The sequence below is a fragment of the Chelmon rostratus genome, chromosome 1 (assembly GCF_017976325.1).
Source record: "Chelmon rostratus isolate fCheRos1 chromosome 1, fCheRos1.pri, whole genome shotgun sequence".
NCBI lineage: Eukaryota > Metazoa > Chordata > Actinopteri > Chaetodontiformes > Chaetodontidae > Chelmon > Chelmon rostratus.
The window spans coordinates 22,900,426-22,922,775 of NC_055658.1; the positions used below are offsets into that span (position 1 = coordinate 22,900,426).

General features: G+C 43.2%; 1 protein-coding gene across 1 annotated transcript in view; it reads right to left on the bottom strand.

Moving 5' to 3' along the window:
* insyn1 (inhibitory synaptic factor 1) overlaps positions 1-18,572 on the bottom strand; it is a 43,950-nt gene extending 25,378 nt beyond the window's left edge. Inside the window, exon 1 of the mRNA XM_041941895.1 lies at positions 17,961-18,572. Within this exon, the coding sequence (XP_041797829.1) occupies positions 17,961-18,104 (144 nt within the window). The 5' untranslated portion in view covers positions 18,105-18,572. The remainder of the gene's footprint in view (positions 1-17,960) is intronic.
* Between the last annotated feature and the right edge of the window lie 3,778 nt (positions 18,573-22,350).

Sequence of the window (22,350 nt, forward strand, 5' to 3'; positions counted from 1 at the left end):
GACCTTTGACCTCCAAAAGCTCGTGACTTAATCCTTGAGTCCAAGTGAACATTTGTGTCAAATTTGAACAAATTCCCTCAAGGCGTTCCTGCGACAGTGTGTTCGCGAGAATGGGATGTATGGACAGCGTACAGACAACCTGCAAACATAATGCCTCCGGCTACAGCTGTCGCCGGCGTGTAAAAACACTATTAATATAACATATACTGATTAAGCAAGAGTCAAAGCACGTCAGTGACGGGAAACACCAGCTCCGCATTATAACCCATTATGACAACCTGCATTCAAAAATGAAAACAGTCATGGCTTAAGGGCGGTTTGCTACTCCTTCTCTCTTCCTGAGCTTACTCTCATACATATGTATAGTGCTGAGGCAGGCAGGCAGGAGTGGGTTGAGAACAGCATGAGACTGTGTTTTGCACTGTGTATATCTAATTGCCTGACCACCAACAGTTACAGCCAAATTCAAATCCAACACTAAATGTTTCCTGAGCTGTTTTCCACTTCTCAGCCCAAAGCCAACCTCCCTGGAGCCCCGTGGAGGCAGGGCAAATGGCCCGTCTACCTGTGGTGAATAGAGGCCACAGTCAACCTTTATCAATCTGTCAATCAGGCAGGGATTGTCAGAATGAATTTCAGAGCATCAAGCCCCTGCTAACTCTCCTGCAGAATTTGGCTTCGGAACAGTTCCCCAACTGCCAATATTACATCCATGCAATTAGACTGAGGGAGAGGTAATGGTGTCACCCTCCTCCAGGTGTCCGGATGGGCTGCATCTGGTCAAGCAGAGGAGAGGGCGCTCTACTGCAAATTCCCAGAGGTGCAGTGGTGCAGGAATGGCATGGAGCCTTCACATGAGCATGTCAAAGCAACAGATTTTTTTTGTCTTTTTGCTGCAGGCATCAATTAGTGGAGCTGGAGAGCACCATGTGAGATTTACATTCACAGCTATGTTATGTGCAAAGGTCACACTGTCTCCTGCCTGTGTCAAAGGAAAGTATGAAGAAAAAGTTTTGAAACTAGAATCCGTTGCATGTCTCTCACTCTTTTATTTCATTCCTCTAGAGAGACACGACTCGGCTGATGAGCACACTGTTTTTTAGACTTCAATGACAAAAAAGTAACACTAAATGTCAAAATGGTTTATCTTTAGTTATTAAGTTTCTAATCAACACTTTGAAGTTCTAAAATGATCCACAGGAGCAGCGTTGACTAAAAGGAAATGAAGCTCTGCAAGGATGAGATCCTCTTTTTGGCAGAATCAAAGTGGGGCATCATAATGGCAACTTAGCCATGAATGCAAAACACTGTGGGACTTGCTCACAAGCAGAAAGAGAGAATACACTGATCTGAGCAAAGTGGGATGATAAGTAGGGAAATTAGGTTTTCATTTGCATTGAGAATGTGGTGAAATATGGCGCTCGCGCACAGGCGTGCCAACAGTTTCCTAAAGTGAATTGGGTGTTTTATTGTGTCACAACACATAATTCTCTATGACGAGTGCACATGTGGCCTAGCCAGGCTGCTGTGTGTCCATGCTGTGTTGTCATGTTTAAAGTGCTAATCTGTATTTTTGACCACATAAATATGAGGTGCAGTCATATTCATATTTGATGAATTCGGCTCAGAAATTTGAAAAATAAAAGTTTTAGCCACAAATATTTTGTTTATTTAAAGATTAGACATTAACTAACTGAAATAACAGAAAAAATAGGTGTGTGTGTATGTATATATATATATATATATATATATATTTATACATGTATATATATACGTATATATATATACATATATACGTATATGTATATATATATATATAATATATATAATGCACACATACATATGTGTATGTGAATATTTGGTGATTTTAAGCAGTATAATTCAGCACTTCTTGCAGTTCCTTGTAAAATGCCTTTAAGTCCCAGGGGGATTAAGAAATATTTTGTATGCTAATTTTCCATGTAAAAACATTTACATTGCAATAAATGCCCCCAAAAGTGCTCTTTTAAAAAAATACTCTTGTGGTTTAAAATCAAAATCCAATTTGAATACTAATTTAGTTCTTGTACTTAATGGAAAATTGTGTCTTCATTGTATGCTGCACTTTAGCTCTCCGTCGCATAAAAATCTTTTTCTCTTCCTAACCGATATTAAATCAGACTATATTTCTGAACAGTGCTGCCCCACATTACTTTCTGCCCCCATATCCTGTATCAACTGGAAATGCAGTACATCGACATAAGGAAGCAAGAGGCTCTCCAGTTTGTGTACTGTGGCTTTAAAGGCATTTTTAGTTTTTGAAGATGTAGGCAGTGCCCTTGATTTTTTTTTTTTCGTTCGTCATAATTTAGACATAAGGATGTACTGAAAACACAGATCTTTTAAAGAGTGTGTGTGCCACCACAAATTTAGCTACTTGCAGCCCACTTAATATCGCCTTCATTTAGGTCATAGCAGATGTCATTGACTAAATGTAGTCCAAAGCTATTTTTGGTTGTTACAAATGACTCTGCAAAGCAATAGTGACGCAAGACAGATGGACCTGATGCCTCTCAGCAAAGAACTCCTGAAATTTCACCATCAGTTATAAATAAGTCGTACCTTAAAAAACACAAGCACACAGATGGTTAAAGAGAAATATTTCATGCTCCTATGTGAACTCTTTCAGATACGCAGTGGCTAACAGCCCCTCTCCTCAGCTCCCAGTACAGATGCAGGAATGACAGGTGTTAAATAGCTGTACCCAGTTTTTTTATTGTCGTGCATCTGCAACGGACGTGCAGCCATAGAATTATAGGATGAACTGATGACTGTCTGTCTCACGCACTTGGAAGCGGACCCCCCCACCACCTCCACCACCACACACACACACACACACACACACACACACACACACACACACACACACACGGCTCTGTTGTCTGCAGGCCAAGAGATAAGCCTTCTGTCTGTCTGTCTCCCTTCTTTTTCCTCTTCCTCGCTCCCCCTCTCCCCCTCTGTGTCACCCAGCCTCCATCATTTCCTCCTTCCCCACATCATCGCTTGATTCTCCGTCTCAAAATGTTTTCCCTGCACGCACAGACACCTATACAGACTGCAACGGACATCGGATGCTCTTGTCCTATTTGTTTTGTGCTGACAAAAGCCTCCCCACTCAAACCCAACAATGGATGACCTGAGTGCCTTCACCCTTACCCGACTCTGAAAGTCCTGACTGTGGGCAAACCACTCCATCAAGCTGCCCTCTTTGCCAACATGAACAGCTGATTCTAGGAGTTATAATTCCAGCTATGACCTTGAGAGCCACTGTGGAGGTCATCGTTGCAACTCCACCTCTACTTCATCTCTCCTGCCCTCCATCTTCTAATCCATGTCAGTGGCTCCAAAGCCAAACAAGGACAGGCTCTAAACATTAGGTCAATTAGTCACGTAGTTTGCCTTTTGGCAAGTCACAGATGCACGCAGAATTGGTAATAAACCTCAAGCTGCAGACTGGGCACTATGATTTATGTGGTAGTACCAGAAAATGTAGCTCTGTGAGGGTCACTGCAGTCATGATTAACCTGGAGTCCTTGGTTACACACAAACTGCCAACACTTTTTTCTTCAAACTGGACCACACACTGTATTGATCATCACACTGTATTCATTGACCATCAAAACCATATATGTACTCTATTACATAAAGAAGGACAGCAGAATGGATATATAAAAGGAAGTAAGAATTTGTTTATCCTCATTTGCCAGCGCAGCAACAATGTAAGTTACGGTAACAAATCAGTCCGTATCTTATCCTGTCCGGAAAAAAAGCCATTCTTAGTATCTCTATCAACCATCTCATTTCCAGAGAATAATCTGTGCTCACTCATTGGGAGCCACATAAGTGAGTGAGTCATAGTTGAATTAAGGACAGTGGATCGGCTTTACTTGTCAGACTCTTCAGCTGCTTCATACATTCCTTACCACAGACTGCATGCAAATATGGATTTTCCTGTGTTGAAGTATATGTCCTCTGTGCATGTGCAATCCTTGTGGCTGTACACGTGAGTCAGTGTGGACAAACCTGAACACCACGTTGCATAATGGATTTACTCAAGAGATGACCATGGTTAACCATCAACCATGTACCTCTGTAGCTGTATTGAATATATTTGGCACTATCTTTTTGTATACCAGCCAAGGAGAGTGGTTGGAGAAGTCCTTACATTAAGTCAGTCGATCAAAGCATGTTAATTTCAATCAATCATAGAGTGCATGACCTCACACAGATGCACGCTTCAGTGGCTGCGGTGAAGGTGACCACCACTGGAATCAATTGGATATGTCATTAAAATGGCTTTTTGTCTGGGTCTTTATTTTTGAGCTGATAAAATGAATCATGCTGTCGACTTCTGTAGACTTGTAATAATTGAACAGTTAGAGGCTGAATTATTGCGTAGTATTGCCCCTTTTTTTCCCTTTGGCTCTGGGACAACCTACACATCAGAAAGCACAAGTCCTCCCGCATACTGAAGAGTTTTTCTGGGACAGCCTAAAATCAAAGACAGTGCAGGGTAAAATGCTGATCTGTATTTAGGGCTGCAACTTACTATTATTATTAGGCTTTCATCTGCAGATTGTTCTATTTACAACATCCGAAAACAGTAAAAAAAAAAAAAAAAAAAATGGCCATTACAATTTCTTAAACCTCAAGATGGTGCCATCAAATGTCTTTTTTGCCCATACAGCAGTTAAAACTCTGCAGATATTCAATTTACTACAATATAAGACAAGGAAAACCACAACAAGCTCTCATGGCATTTTTGCTTTAATCAGTTAAATTAAAGTAGTTGCTGAATATTGTTCAGTTGGTTGACTGATTGATCGTTGCAGCTCTTATATTCTGTTCTCTATTTTTCTCTTAATTTATTCTGCTTTATGCTTAAAAATGCATGAAAAAACTTTGTATGTTCTTTCATGCATCTGTTTTATATTTAGTGACCACGTTGCATGTGCAGTGCTTTTGTTAAAAGTCCACTATCAGATAGTTATGTGATGTATCATGTCGCAAACCACTGGTGTTTATCTATGGCGAATATTTACGTTTCTGTCGTCAAAGCCTGTCGTCAGCTGCATGCTCATAAAATAGATGGTTATTCAACAAGCTAAAGATGGTGTAATGGAAATCCTTGAGCTGTTTTGAGACCCTCATTTGGATCACTGTCTTTATAATCATGAAACCATCTGACAACACAAACACCTTCCCACAGACCTCCCACCTGTGATTATTGATGATTGTGTTTACTGGAGCAAAACAGTAAGTAAAGCAAATCGTCGGGTCTACCTATGTATATGCAGGATCAAATATTTTACTCTGAAATGATTTTGGATCATGGAGACCCTTCCTTGTGTGTGTGTGTGTGTATACACACATATGCATCCATGGAATTCGAATCATGAAATATTAAAAACTATACTTCAGGGAAATGGTTGACACGGCACAATGTTGGAAACAAAGAAGCCAGTCCAGAGGGTTATTAACCTTGGGAATTTGCTAATGCATGTTCATCAGTAAATTCATCAGTAAATTCATTTTTTTCCAATCTGGTTTTTGCATTATCATAATTACGATTTTTCTCCCTAATCAGAACCTGCAGCACACGGTCGGCCGCAGCACCAACCTGCAGTCCCATCACCAGTTAATATCCTCGAGAATAACGGCAGACCAAAAAGCCTAATTATATTTTCACCCTCACAGACCTTGCTGTATCATCTACTTTGCATAAAAGTCAGAAATCTTAGGCTTCATTTTCTTGGCCATAAACTGCCAACTGCACAGGTGACTGCACAGATGACAAAAAATATTAATCACCCAAACAGTTTGTTGACATGTTCTGTCCCCGTCTGCTCTTAGCTGTGTGTCTGAATAATTAGCCTGTCCTCTCTGCTGTGCCTCTTTCATCTTGCCCTGCCCCGCATTAGATGGTGCGTTGTCATGCTATTGACAAAGACGGTGGTGGCAGCCATCCATGCCGCGCCACCGGCAGAGTGCGAGCTGTCAGTGTGAGGCAATGAGAGGAAGAGAGAGACTCCAGAAACATGGAGAGCTGGTTTTGAAGACGCTCGACAGAGTTACGTTTTGTGCTTTTACGTGTTAAACTCGGAGACTGTAAAGCTGCTGCCCTTTACTGAGAATCACTGTGACTGTGGTGAAACATGTTCGATAAAGGTTACTCATAAGATGAGCAAAAAGCATTCTTTGTTCAGAAGCACATGTGACGCTGAGTTCGTACTGCAGGTATAAGTCACTACCATGGCCAGCTTATTCACCTGCAGCCTCAACACCTGCTCCACAACACTCACTGGCACAAACCTCGCTCCATGTTGGATCCAAGGCTTCCCCTTGGATAACGTCCCCGATGAAATTTAACACCACCGGTCCATTTTCCAAGCCAACAGCCAGTCCATTTGAAATAGTGCACTTAAAAGAAAACAATTCCAAAGCAAAGGAAACCGCAGAAACGTAGGGACCTACCTAATCACCGGTCACAGTCTCCTATTCCCCATATATGCACCCAACTCCCAGCATGCAAAGAGGCTTCCTGAGTGAACAGGTGTTGTGCCTTGATTCAGCTCTGTGTGTCGCTCTGTGTTTCTTGGCTCATTTTCCATGCAAATTTCGTGTGATTCATGGGTTTAGTACAGCTGTCTATGGTGAGTCTTGAAAGGATTCACTGTTTCCTTTAAAATTAATATCTCGCTCTCCAGCACGAGCTCTGCGATGCGCAGGTGGCCACGTCACCGCAGGGTTTCAATATCCATACCAGCTACTGTACATCACTTTAGGTCGGTAGAATTATTGTACCAGCCTCATCCGCTGTGAAATTCAAATGTTCACTTGCATGATAAGTGAAAACAAAAATAACTGATTTGTTCAAAAAGACAGGTCCTGCTCAGGTCCACGATGCAGATTAAGTATGACACCTTGGGACAGACAGGCTGCTCACAAAGTGAAGAAATTAATGACATTTAAATGTTAAATGGATCTCTGTCTAGTTGGCATTAATTAGGTGGATTAGAAACAAATCCCAAGAAGAGAATCTAATGTTTTGGCATTTCTAGAGTCTTGTTGCTCACATGGCAAGGTGCATTTCCTTGGTATAAGCTTATTATTCCCTCCAAGAGTGTGCGATCTAGCGATCAGAGAAATTAATGCAAATTCTACTAATCCCTGCATTATTTGCCAGAACTGGTAGTTGTGTATATTCTTTGCAGCACTTTCAGAATAGAAGACAAATTGAAAATTGTAATTTTAAGGCAAATCCACAAATGTCATTACGAGCACCATTAGGGTGAAACTTCACCCTCAACAGACCAACATACATGCAAATACTATAAAATATGTGAGACTTTGTTCCCTCTACAGTCATGGTTGAGGCTCTGAATGGACTTCTTCTTCACAGTTAATTGTTTTCTGAGCACCTGTTGCAAATTGGTTGTATGTGACTTTGTAAAGTCTGCTCTCATTTCTGCAAACGATTTGTAATTAATCTTCAAAATAAAGATATGTATCATGTTGTAACTCCTCAACTACTTGTTTCGCTTCAGAATGATGACGTTATTCTTTAGTGGAACAAGTGAGTGGCAGTTTGGTTGAATAATGTCAGGGGTTTTGGTTCTTCAGTGATTTAGTCATAGAATTTTTTCTAGTTTTGCATTGTATAATCAGCACAGTGGTGTTCAAGGGCCAAATTCAGCTGGAGAAAATCAAGCAGGATGTGAAACTCTGACTATAATTGTAAGTATTTCATATCAATATTTCCAAAATCTTCACACATATAATTCCAACATGATAGTAACATCACTTTCGCAACAATGCAGCTGAGATCATTTTTGCAACGCGGAGAAGATTTCTAATTTGTGGCTTTGCTGTCTGGGCTCCAACTCAATCAATAAAACAAGTCTAAGTGAAGACAGGACAACCTAGCAGATGTTGTGCCAAAATTTATAGACCTTAAAAAATGAGTTTTCCATGGCGGTCTGTCCTTATTTTGTCCTCTGTGACTGTGTATGCGTGTGGTGTTTTTTCCGTCTACAAAGACATAGTGCTTGGGGAATGTGCTTAGTAATGAATGACTAGAGGCTCTGCTAATGTGCAACTCTGACAACTTCCTTATAGAATCACTGGACGTTTGAGTTTTGAGATAATAAGATCAGAACTCGACACAAATGTTCTCTAAAACAAGGTGGATGAGAGGAGGCGAAGCTTTATTCATCATTATCCCATGAAATGTTTTCTAAAATACACCCAGACAAAACAGAAATGTTCCGCTGACTTTTCCTCCCTCCTCATCATTTTAACACAAAACTCATAATGAATGACAGCCGTTTAATGTGTCAAACTACGAGGAAATGAAAGAAATTTATGGAAATGACAACCTTTCACTGTACAAAATGCTACTTTTTTCCATGCCCTTTCAGCTGCTAACACTGACTAACAAGCCAAACATCATTCAGCAACTTTGCTCACCTCAGAGCAGAACCTCAGAACAAACTACCAGATACTGTATCATTTTTCCATTGTCCAAATGATCCTAAATACTGAATCATCATAGCACTACAAAACCTTTTGTAGGTTATCTGTGAGCACCAGCACATTATACTGTATGTCAGGATGGACGCAGTATGTGCAACAGCTTGACATTCCTAAAAACACGTTCTAAAAGCTTTGAAGTTTTTTAAGGCCAGAGCATACAGATGCTCGGTAGTGTGCCATCTCAGTTCAGCTATTTCTGCTGGTTAAAACTGAACAATCTCTTTTGAAACTGGGTTGATTTATGATGCATCACAGACTTCGGCTAAAAATAAAAGGAAGGACAAAAAAGCCTCCTGATGATCCCTCAGTGTAACACAGTTCCAAAGATTGTAGCTGGATTAAGCTGCTACACTGGTGAGTGGGTTGGCCCACGCTGACCTGCGTACTTTCAGAGGCTACAGAAATGGGAGAAAACATCAGACTACATTATTAATTAGTAGGTCTACTTATTCCGTACGTGTATCTGCACTCTTGCTAAAAATTAGTATCCACACCTGGTGAAGGAGACGGTCGGTCTGACGGGCTAATGGAGAGCAAGCTTTCCCTCTGCGTACTGTATGCTTTGACACAATGAAATGATGTAGCTATTCTTGGAGGCTGCTTGTGCACTTCGATGGATGCCATTTTTCACACCATTAACTACAGCCTACTGGTTTTATTCACAGCACAGAGATAGGCCAAAACAATCCTAAACACGCCCACGAACGAGCACAATTGCAACAATTGATCTAAGCTGTTCCACCCAGTCTGTCGCAATTCTGTGCAGCAAGAGAAACCATTATCTCCATCCACCCTTCATCTCTCTCTTTCCGTCTCTCTGTCTCTTTCACACATTCTCTGTCTTTCTTTGCTCTGCCTTTAACTCCCCTTTTTCATCCTATTCAGCTCTATCCTTGCCTAAGGACAAGCAAAAGGGTTTGGTGGCTGAATCACAAAGCATAAGCATGCATGGAAAAAAATTTTTCCCTGCTTTATCTGAAACTAGCCCACAGTAAGCGTGTTAGTTGATATAAATCAATGAGCAAGACGAGCGCAATTTTTGGAGTGTTTACCTCAGCAGAGGTCTAACCTAAAGCCCTCATTACAGTCTATGCTGAGTGCAGGGTTCGTGGAGGGAGGCAGAGCTCAAAGGGCCAGCTAATCCAGTGGGTTTTACAGGCATGATGGGCTAGTCAATATGCTGGGCCTGCATCCTAAAGAAGCTCGAGCTTCACAGCAGAGCTAGGTAAAAGAGGCTCAGGGGAATGCTTTGCGTGGTGCAGTTTTATTCTCTCCACAGCTGTCAAGGTTAGATGTCGCTGAAGTCTTAACCCCTTGTTTACCACCGCTCCCTTCCTTCTTTGACTCTGTTTTCAGTCTTCAGTACAGCTTTTTTTTACGATCAGGGTCTAGGATTTAAAAATTACTCTGATGTCCCTACCATTGCAAGCTGGTCTTGGTAAAAGCATCAACTAAATGCACAACAATAGACTTTGTACTAGCATACATGAGCATGGACTGTGGCCAGGTCAGAATCTATTTAAAATCAGTTCAACCAAGAGACGATCTGACATTTTACTTCAAATCCCGAAGCGGTATTTCATCAGTCCTGAGAATAACTGAGCCTCTGATTCATTCCAAGAATGGACAAATTTATGTGAAGCTCAGCTCAAGGCAGCATCACAGGTGTGGAGATGGCACAATGTTTTGTGTTCAGCGAAGAATAGATAAGGCTTGAGGTACCTTGTTCTTGTTGTTTTCCCCAGCAAATAGGACTCTGCTGGAGGCACGTCACCAAGTTTAATTTAGGAATTTAATTTCCACACACAAAAGAGGTCAGGCAAGGAGGAACAAATTGACAGACACAGCAGGCGGGTACTTGTCATTTCTTCCAAATGGCTTTTAATGAGAAGAACCCCTTTGGCCCAGGTATGTCAGGTTGAAGGGTACTTTCCTCTGTGAGTGGTTAAGCGTTCGGTGCTGCCCGCTGAGTGTTGCTGCCCTGCAAGGACAGCTGGTTGGCCTGTTTACAGGTCGTAGACTGGGCCAAACCCTGCCTTAATCTGAAGTAAATGGATTCTCTGGTGGAGAACAGGCTGGGTCACCCTCAATGGAGATCAGTGGGCTGTGGTCAACTGGGCAGGAAACCCACAACACTGGCGGCCAAGTCAAAATGGTTTGCGTTGTGGGAAATGATCCAGCAGGACACAGCTTTGTGACTGATTGTAATTTCTGATTGTAGGCATTCATTTGGACAAACAGAACGAGCCACAATCTCCTGCCAGGATGATTTGATATTTAGCCATATCAAGTCATCATTAATGGCTGGATTAAACTGGCTTTTTATTTACAATGTAATTGCTTCAGCATGTTGGCACATGTACAGTAGAAGCACTAGTGAAATGTAGTTGTTTTCCCTACTTTTTCCCAAGTCTGTGGCTATGAAGATAGATCTTAATATGGTATAAAGATTTATCAAAGTGAAAATAATTACAGGTAAATCTGGAATATGTAAATACTTGCTGTTTCCAAAAATATTTGGACGCTGTGTAAAACACAAATAAAAACTCAGAATGTTCTTTTTGACATCTACTCAATTGAAAACAGTACAAAGTCGATATATTTAATGTTTTACCTCATCAACTTCATTGATTTTTGCAAATATCTGGTTACTCTGAATTTGATGCCGCAGCACACTTCAAACAAGTTGGGACAGGAGCAACAAACGTTTGGGAAAGTTGTGGAACGCTCCAAAAACACCTGTTTGGATCATTCCACAGGTAAACAGGTTGATTGGTAACAGGTGATAGTATCATGATTGGGTATGAAAGGAGCATCCTGGAAAGGCTCAGTGGTTCACAAGGGAGGATGGAGTGAGGCTCACCAATTTGTGAACACATGTGGTATAAAGGAAATTACTACATGAGCTCAGGAACTCTTTGCAAAACAGTTGTCGATAATCACAGTTTTTTTTTTTTGCAAATGACAGCACTCTGTTTTTATTTATGCTTTACAGAGCGTCTCAACTTATTTCAGAATTGGGCTTGCATAATTACTTACTTACTATAATAATTCTGAAATATTCCAGTCTATTGCATTGTGTGCCTCTGCAGTGATTCATTTTCCCCACAGGAATCCTCAGATTTCCTAATATCTTTGCCATGCCCTTAAACGTTCCCCAAAATATTCCCTAGTAATAGGATTTCTTTTTCATGGAATGAAAGTGTGTCTACCACCAGCCTTTAGATTGTTCTACTCCCTGAGTGAAAGTGGTAGTGATTACTGGAGTCCCCCTCATGGTTAAATGTTGAAGGATTCTTGCTAGGCAGTTTTCTCCTCCCTGCCCTGCTCAGCAGCAGCATCAGCAGGGGGAAACACGGAGTGAGGCGAGGATATGGCCCCTGCAGAAAAAAAATGGCCCTTTGATTTTGGTTTTGGTCTCCCTTGGGCTGCCTCTGGGTTTGGAACAGATTTGGTTCAGTGCTGAGCTAGCGCGGCAGCTTCAGCACAGAGAGCGCCCGTGCCCCCACCCCCCACCCCTCCACCCCCAGACGTCGATGTGTCATAACTGGTTTCAGTCTCGGTAAGGAGGCGCCGCTGGCTGCCTTGCTGGCTGTCTGATCTGGGGGCCAGCTGTTTGGATACCTCACCCTCCATACCTTTAACAATGCAGCATTTAAGCGTGCCTCAGACATGAAAGAGCACCACGGAAGCCCTTCTGATCAAATCATTTACATAGCAGATTTCTTTAACACACTCTATTTTAGCACAATTGCCTTGACTTGACAGCGGGGCCAATGGGATCACGCGTCTGGTGTTTGGCGATGAACAGAAATTGAATAGACCACCCCATTTGTGCCACCGTGTCTGCCATGGTGCCCCCTGCAACTTCGAATGAGATGTGCTCGTGCATATTTAGTGGTGGGCTAATCTCGTTGGGCACAAAGTTGACTGTTTGTTCTAGAAGCGAGCAAAACCTGAAAGGCTGGTAGTCCTGCTGCTGATGCTCCCGGGTGATTTTCATTAGATCAAAAGCATTCATGACACACTTTCAAAAAGCCATTATATAGTTCTAAAACTGCATGGTGGCCAGGCTCATTACTGAAGCTGTTAATCAGGACTTCATTCCTAAAAAGCTGACATTAGGTGGATGCAGTTTTCACCTGACACGACTGTTTTCCCGCTGCCTCGCTCCTCTCTCTTCAGGCCTGTATGTGAGTAGAAACAGTGAGCCAGTCTCCAGCACTGCGATGAGCGTGGCTTACTGATCGAGGCCAGTGTCCTGGACATGCTGTACTCTGCCACTGATAATTTCTCTTTGTCCAGCTTATATTCACTCCTCTCATTTGGAGCTTTAATTCTACAGGTCCTGATTGCCTTCCTGTGTTCATTTGTCTTGAGCCAGGCACAGACGTGCAGCATCGTCTGCTCGTGGTACGACTCTGCATAATAACTACATCCACATAATAACAGTCCATCATTCCCATTTGGTTCCATATAAAGATGTGTTGCTCACTGCCAACCCCCATCCCCCCAGTCATGCCACTGCCTCTTCTCCCCAGTCTCAATTTCTTTTTTTCTTTTTCAGTGCTTCATTAAATTCTTTCAATTTACCAGTCTGTATCTCTCTAATAACCAACATGAGTGCACTCCTGCATTTGCGTTTCCTTAGTTGCCCTTTTTTTTCGGTGAAATTCAGTTTCAGAAAAGGAGCTAGTCAGCATCAGGAATTTCGGAGGTTGTTTTGCATTCTGTTTGGATCATTTCTTCCCTTGTTTATCCTCAGACATCTAAGTCCAAGGTTGACATGATACCCAAATGAATTATTTCCTCCAGAGTTGCCACTCCTGCCAGTATTATTATTACAAATGGTGCAGTTTATCAGTATGTTACCTTCCAATGTCCTTCCTTTAGATCCTTCTCATTTTACCTGTCATGAAGCCTGTAATGGGATTCACAAGTAAGACAGGCTGCATTTGACTATAATAGGCTTTTGAAGGGAGCAATCTTGAAAAACTGTGTGTGCTCTAGTGTTACATTTATCTTTGACACGTAATGGAGATTTACTGCCTGAGACTGTCCAGTAGCTTGGACAAGCAACTGTGATACTTTATATACCTCAATTAAAATGATCTCTCTAATGAAACCGCTTTATGTATACTGATATAAGTATAATACAATAAATGCATAGTTTAAGAGACAGCCTATAATTTAATATGTTTTATCTGATGGCCTTGGGGAAGGTTACCACATGTCCTGGGTTTCTAAATGTCTGTAGATTTTAATCCACAGTAGACCAGCTGATTTGAGTGATTAACACACCTTCGGCAAAAACATAGAAACTATATATATTGTACTGCATGTTAGAGGCTTTCAAACTGGTCTTTTTGTGAGTTACTCAGGAACCACCATGTCATGTTATTGGCTGCTGTGCGCTGTTACCTCTGTACTTGCTAAGTAATAAAAACAAAAAAAAAAAAACAGCATTAATGTAGTCAGGGACCAGAGTGCTATGATGGATAAACTGATCTGACTGAAAAAAACACAGGCCTCATATACTTAAATGGAAATTTCCTTGTTATTGCTTTTTAATTCAGCATTCATTAGTGCTCATTTATCAGGATCTGAATGCCACGCACTTGCCGAGCCCGTCCTCCCCAAAAAGTTGGTAAACTTTGCAAGTGGGTTATTATGACCCATATTCACGATTGCTAGGCGACGACCTCTAGTGGCCATAGTAATTAAGACGTAAGCAAAGGAGGAAGTCGGGAGACATAGCACAACGAGCAAGTCTGCACATGGAGGAAGTTGAGTTGGATGGATGGGTCTAACAAACACACAGGACCTTCACTCAGAAGACCGCTGTTATAGTACGGAAAAGTGAAATATTTTTTTTAACCCATGATCTTTTCTTAAACCTAACTGTAGGAGCCAAAATGTATGGTTTCTTTATGAGTTTGATTTATTTTTTGTCCACTGGGTGGCGCATAATAATTAACCTTCCGTCAGGTATTTAGGTAGGAACCATCTGTTGTTGGTCAGGCGTCCTACCCGGAAGGGCAAAGGGTTTTGACCGCTACACCGCTACGCGCTACACCTCTACACCGGTACACCGATACGCTACGCTACGGCAAAGCTAAGCGCTATGTTGGCTCACTGTTGTTGATTTCGGCTTGTGACTACGGTGTGTAACCTGATGTTGGACTCGTAAAATAAATGGATCACCAATGACTCAAAAGTGCAGTCGTTTTAATTCAAAGTAGTCACAGTGTAGTTAGCAAATAGCCTCAGGTAACATCTAGCGCGTCAGCCTAGCCACCACCCGCGTCAGTGACACCTCAGTAGTTCCGTATCAGAACAGAACTCCTTTAATACTAACCAAGTGGTTTTGTTGCCTAGACCTAAGAAACTGTTTCACAGTGTTAATGCCGTGAGGACAAAGGTCCGGTACGACGAAGGTGGACCTTCATCATTTTGCCTGATATTCTACAACAATGATGTATGTCAATTTGGGAGTCGTTAGCAATCAGCCTATTCAATCATTTAGGTATGAGGATATGTTGACTTGCCACACAGGAAACAATCCCTGTTTTGACAGTGATTAATGTTTAATGATACTTTCACTGCAGAGTTCCATTCAGATTCAGATTACTTTGTCCATTAAATTTACATAAAATTGAAATTTGTCTGTGGCTCTGGCATATGGGACAATGCACACCATACACAACAATTAGACTGCACTTCATGTTTTTTGCAGAGGTCCCAACTCTCTGGTAAAGATGACAAACCTGTTTTTGCTAGTGTTTAAGATGTGAGGTTGGCACTTGTTCTCCAGGGAAAGGACAATGAGGATGATGAAATCTGGCAGACAAGAAAGTAAGACCCATGGGTGACTCCTGTTTAAGACTTCTGTGCCTTTATGAGGAAAGGAAAGCCACTTTGGGGAAGAATCGACGGACAACTGTTGTTATTTTCAACCTAAAATTTTCATAGTATATACCATCATGTTGTTGACTGTGTTCAATATTTAATCACTTTGGTTACCGGTGCTTGTTGATATCAGTGAGCTAACATCACATTGTGCTGCAGAAACTACAAGTCATCTGGGACAGATCATTCATCATGTTTGAAAGATCCCAAATCTGCAATGGTAATTCCAGTTACCTTTTCCTAGACTTCTCAGAAACCAAGCCAACTATTGGAAAATCAATCTATGAAATTGATTTAAATACTTTTCTGCCACCTACTTTTGTGGATGAGAGATTCCCTTTGGGCCTTGTTAAATTTTTCCTTGGGGGCTTGAAATATTTATCCAATCAAACACTGGTAATCTTTGTAAAACCTCATTTAAAAAGCCGCAATAAAAGTATTACTCCCTGCAATCTGATGGCCTAAATGGGTAATGCATAAGGCCATGATGACAAGACAGGCTAAAATTTTAATTCATGTAGATGGACTAAATGTTCTATGTGAACACTGCAATAATGTATGCCCGTTTGAGGCAATGGACATATGGCAGATTCTATTGCAGTGTGACTAATAAATGGGTTGGAATTAGGTGTTTTAATCACTTTTAGGAGGATGTGATGTATGTGATCCTGAGCTATGAAAACAGTACAAGCATTGTGACAGACCAGTAACTCCTTAATATCTGGCCAGCTATGTAGCTTGGAGTGTCAGCTTGAACTCCTCGGAGCACTGCAGTATCTCTGGTTCCCCAAAGACCTTGTGGGTGATAATCAGTCATTACCGCTCCTTCACGGAGTTATTTATTTCACTACGTTCACGCAGCAATTCATCATTTATTTATGTGACAGTTGTTATCTATTATGTTGTTCCTTTCATGTGGCCAAGAATGAGAGATTTTATGGTACATTAGGCTTCCATGCATCTGATGGCGCTACACTGATTCTGTTTCTTCATCTCCCTTTGATACAGTCTGCAATCTCGCAGGTCAGTTAATTGCAGGATATTGATACCAGCGTTATGACCTGCCACTGCAGCTAATACGATTCCTTCGCCATTTCAATATGTGGGATTGTGCTCCCTCAATAAAAAATGACATTTGAGCCACTGTGCAGAGCCCTCTCTAATGGGGTCTGGGATAAGAATGGTAATATGCGTCGGAGCTGGCAGAGGCACAGGCCGTGTTTTTGTTTATAAATAGCTCCAGCCAGCATTATTCCACTCGCAGTTGTCCCATAATCATCAATCACTCCCGCGCACAGACTGGCTTCTCCTGCTCACCAGAGAGGAGGTGCACAGTGAGCTGTGCCCTTGCACCTCCAACTGTGCAAGTGCATCAAGTAGAGCTTGGTGAGTGGGACAAAGCTGGGAGTCAGGGAGAAGTGGGGAGATTCACGTGCGGTGATGGAGTGAGTTATGGCTGCTTCAGCCCGGCTGCTCAAAGCCCTCCTCCTTCAGGTGATTACATGTGCGAACGTCCAACGTTTCACTTCTTCAACACATTTAGAAGCCACACACACACACACACGCACACACACTCCTTCTGCATCCCCGATCAGAAGCCGGTGGGAGGTTAGTCATGTGATGCGCTTGGAGGATGTCGGATGGGTCAGACACAACTGTTTGCTCAGGTTTCATTTGTCTCTGCCTCCCTGTCTGCCCTCATCTCTTTCTTTGGAGGAGCTTTGTGAGAACAGCTCATGACTCTGAGGACGCTGCAGGGGGAAGATCCCAAAGAGATGATGAGGGCCATTTTGTACTCACACACACGAACAGATGCACTCTGTCAGCCATCACACATACATTTTGTTTAGTCCATACACTTGTAGATGCATGTAAGAACACATGCGCACACACACAAGCACACAGGTATCTCCCTTTGTTGATCTTTGTTCAAACTGTGTAATGTACACACAGACACACGCATGCATAAATCTCCCAGTGTTACCATGGCAGTTGCGAAAATACAGTAGGAATCCAGCTGATCCTTAACAAAATGGTTATATAACTATTGCGGCGCTAAGTCTTGTATCTTATCTAAGCCTGCCTCTGTGTTTCCTTTCAGCCTGGCTTTGCTGCTTTTCAACAGCTCTTCACATCTACTGTACTCCCACAAGACACCACTGAACACATGAAGGACATTTGTAATTGGCAATAAGCGATTATTTGATTGGAAAAGGAAGACAAGCCTTGCTGTGGTTGTAATCAACAATATCCTCCTGCTACAAAAACAAAACAAAACAAAAAAATCTCATCACTTTCAAATCTTAATCAAAATCTCCACGCTGCGAAAGGAATTTTACACTTAATTAAATGCAGCCTTCCTGAGAAGCACACCCACTTGGCACCTACATCCCTCCCTGCCTCGGTCTCTTCCTTCCCCTGTTCGTCTCTAAATCCCCCCAAATGCTTGATGTGTGTGAGCTAACTTTGAACCTCACCTCCCGGAGTTCCTTGGCCACATCCTTGAGCTCTATGAGGATGCCTTCCAGCTGGCTGATCACCATCTTCATGTGGCTGCGGATGCGTTCTCTCGGGCTGGGGGTCTCAGAGGTGTCCCGGGCCGGAGCTCTGCTGAGGGACATCCTTTACAGGGCGACGTGGGGCCAATGGCCAACAGGCTGAGGGCGTGGGGGAGCCGAGTCGGGGTCCATGTCTTTGGCTACAAGGAGCCTCAGTGCTACTGATCCGAACAGGGGCCCCGGCCACGCAGGGAGACCTCAACATCTTAAAAGCACCTGGGCAGCCAAAACACCTTGCCTCGCCCGCACTCTCGGCACAGGGTCACACTCTGACATCCATGCCCTCTGGTAGACGCTTCCAAAAACGAAGGGAAAATGAGCATGGGAAAAGTCAAACGCTGTAAATCCATGGAAAAGGAAGAGGCAAAATACATGGGCTAAAGCTGGTATGAAACTCTTACATAATCGTGTTGAGCCTACTCATCTCATGTGTCAGTGTGTACGTTTGAAATTGTTCCAGAGGAGATGCTATTTAAAACACCTGTCTATACAGGGAAGAGACTTTTTCCCTCTTCCACTTGTCCTGTACAATCTTTTTCACTTGTGAAACACAGTGACATAATGGCAGGCTAACATACAAAAGTGAGAGCAGAAAAAGGGTTCGTATTAACCCCTTTATAGAGAAAGCTATCCAACATCGATAGAAAAATAGAACTCCCAGCAGTGGCTCAGTTTTCAAAATGATCGTGTTCTACATTATTGGCCAGCAGGGACAAGATTTGCCTTCTAAATATAGTCCCTCAGTGAGGGCTACTGTCTTTTAAAAGAGAGAAAGGACAGATCCTGTGGGGGGAAAAAAGGGGGATATTCCTCTGTGCAGTGTGGCGTTTCCTCCTCTGGGAAAAATAAAAAGATTGTCACTAGAAACTCACATCAAGATAAACTTTGCTTGACATCCATTTTCTTTGCAGATGATGACTTACTCATGTTGTCCTTCATGTGTCGTCCATGAACGGGAGGGAGGCAGGTGCGGGTCTTTTCACAATCTCCCCCCAAAGCGGGGCTTATTCCGGGTGGCGTGGGATCAGAATGAATTGATTTCCAAGCCAGCGGCATGTGACCTGTGATGAGATTTGTGGAGGGATAACAAAAAAATCATGGTGTCGATGAGACACAGTTAGAAGGGGGCTGGGGGGCGAATGAGCACCTTCCCCTGGAATTTGGGTGGCAGCTTGTCTTATGCAACAGCGCTATCCAAGTCCTCTCAGAAAACACTGACCCACAGCAGTCCACAGGGGTGTGCCCAAAAAAAAAAAAAAAACAAGGGAGCAGAAAGAGAAAAGAATTCTCTCCTCTCCTTCAGTTGTTGCTAAGGGAACCCGGTCTGCCTCCTTGTGCTGTGATTGGATAATTATTTAACTTCTTATCCGTGGAGTGTATGTTTTCTCTGTGGACTCTTTTCAGAGAGGCAGGGAGCTCCGTGCCATCCAGCAGGACGAGATAAATCCTATGAAAGCTTCCCAGTGGAGCCCCAGAGAACAAGCAGGGGGGAGAGCTTCTCGCCAAATCCGGGGCGATGCCACTGCCACGGGGTGCGCTGGCCAATCACACATGGCACCTGGACAGACGGGAGGGAAAGCAATCACTTATTCTCTTATGTCTCACCCCCCCACCCCCACCATCCTTCCTCTCTGCTCCCCCCTCGTTCCTCATGGAAGCATAAAAAGGAACAGAAATGAGAGTTAAAGATCCTCAGAGATGGACAGGAATTAACTGCATTGACGATTTTTAGCCGCTGTTAAAATGCATTTCTTGCTTCAGCAGCAGCAGCACCTCACCTTCACACACACACACGCACGCACGCCAGAACACACACCTACTCACCTTTCCTGTGCATCACTTTGCTGTTGCTATGCCCAGAGCTCACTGTCCACGCACAGCAGGATCATTCAAGCTACACACAACCTGCTGGTTCTTTAGCAGTCCCTCTGTCGCACACACTAACATCTTCTCTTCTCGCTTGCTGTTCTCTCTTCCTCTCTTTCTCTTTCTGTCTCACACACACACACACACACACTCTCACTCTCTCTCTCTCTCTCACACACACACACTCACACACGCAGTTCTCTCCCTCCCTCCGCTACTTACTGTCTTGACAGAGAGAGAAGCTTCTATCAGCAGGGCTATTTCACTCTGAGGCTGTGGCTCATCAGAGGAGGAGTAGAAGTGGAGGATGAAGCTGTGGAGGAGGAGGAGGAGGAGGCAGGAGGCATGAGATGGGAACGATGAATGGCCCTGATAGCACTCTGAGAAGGGAGAGAGGAGGCTGAAAGATGACTAACAGCCAGAGCGGCGTGGAGAGCTCCCACTTCGGATTGCGATGCCGCCGCGGCCGCTACCATCACTCAGATGACTGTGCTGCCGAAAACACGCCACCCGTCATCCCCGTCAGCGTTCGCCTGCATCGGGAGGCGGCAGACAGAGCGGCTGAGCTGCTGCTGTGAAAAAGGAGCTGTGTGATTCCTATGACAGCCTCTCCCTCTCTGTCTATCTGCCTGTTTTCACCTCTCTCTCTCTCTCTCTCTCTCTCTTTCTCTCTATCTCTCTCTCTCCCCCCCTTCTGTCACTCGTGCTCTTTCCCTTTCTCCGTCCCCGTCTCTCTGCCCCTGCGCCCTCACAGTGTCCTCGCTGACTGCCGGATGAAGGGAAGCTGATGCCAGAGTTTATCGTGGGGCTCAGGCTCCTGCCAGCACCACTCGGCTGTTCTGCTCGGCTCGGTGGAGGGAGGGGCTTTGGTGCTTTAAAGGCACAGTGTACCGCGCAGTCCCTCCTCTCCTGTCTTCTCCTCTCTGCTGGCGTCCACACTCCCTCACTATCTCCTCTCGCGCTGCCTATCTAGCCTTTGTCACAGTTCTATCGAGGGTGTTATCTCCCTCTTAAATCAAGATGAAGTCTTCCTCTGCCTCCGGCCAAGCAGTCTCTGGGGACGGGGTGTCCAAAAACCCCTGGCTGTTGCATCATTAATATACAAAGCAGGTTGGTGTTTGATGACCTCATCTGACTGAGAGACAGAAATAGGGAGGGAGGGCCAGCATGACTTTTTCTCTCCCCCGTCCTCTTCATCAGCATTTTTTTCAACACAAAAGCCCTACATAACCCCACCAGAGGCAATTACACTAATATGAAATTAGTTTTCTAAAGGAGATAATGTAACAGTAAAGCAAATTCATAATGACAACTTCTTGAGCAATGTACGGCAGTTTGCAGAGGGTTTTGGCAGATAACTGTACTGAACAGCCAGAGGCTCAGTGCATTCCTTAGTATAATTGTAAAGAGAAACGCAGAGTGGATTCAAAATAGGTGGATCTTCTATGCAGATGAATTTGTATCGGGGTCCTCTGTGGTTTCTACGACTAGGATCACAGACGTTATGCTGATGCTGTAAGGCTAATTGGGGGAATATTCTGCAGTATAATAAATTCTCTTTTGCATGTTTTCTTTGATTAATAAATGATCAAGTTGGGCTTTTAAGAAATATAATAAGAAATGCTTCATATTCTATGTTATCCTTTTCTGAGTACACAGTCACATTGTGTCATCTTAGGACTTCATCAAATTTTTAGCATGTCGTCACATTCTGAAGCACATTGTGGCTCTCTGTGGAGTTCGGCGACTGCAGTAGGGATCTTGTGCCCTTCCTTGCATGTACACATGGCTGCTGCAGCGCTGCACAGACAAGATGCTTCTCACAAACTGCTCCCTCCAAGAAACAGGTGTCCTTGAGCATGTTTCCTTTGTAGCTTCACTGCTCAGTCTCTTTGCACATATGGGAGGCTCCCTCCTTAGAACACAGCAACATGTTGCAGCACTTCTTTTTTTTTGGCCATCGTTCCCTTTTTTCTTGACATTGCAAAATATTTTTTGCTTGGATATTCATGGTGTATTTAATAGAGCTCGCCCTAAAAGAGAATGTATAAATGACCTCTCCCAGGTGCACAGCACAGATAGCTTCATGTCAGTGATGCCTTCATTGGAAGGGAATTGGATTATTTCCCCCTGTAAAATATATTTTTTTAATGCTAAGGTCATTCTGACTTGTGAGTTTTACTAGGAATCTGAAGTGGGTGCAGCAAAATATTGGTTCCACTTAATATTTCTGCCTTGGATTTATTGTGCCATGCCCGTTTATAGAGACATTTTATAGAACGTAATTTTTTTTCTAGTCAGGCACAGGCTCACAAACAAGCACCAAGATGCATAAACACACTATTACACACTGGCACACATAGGCACAGACCTACAAATAGGCACATCAAATACAGTTGTACACACACATAAAAACCAGGCTGGGCATTCCTATCCAGAGGAA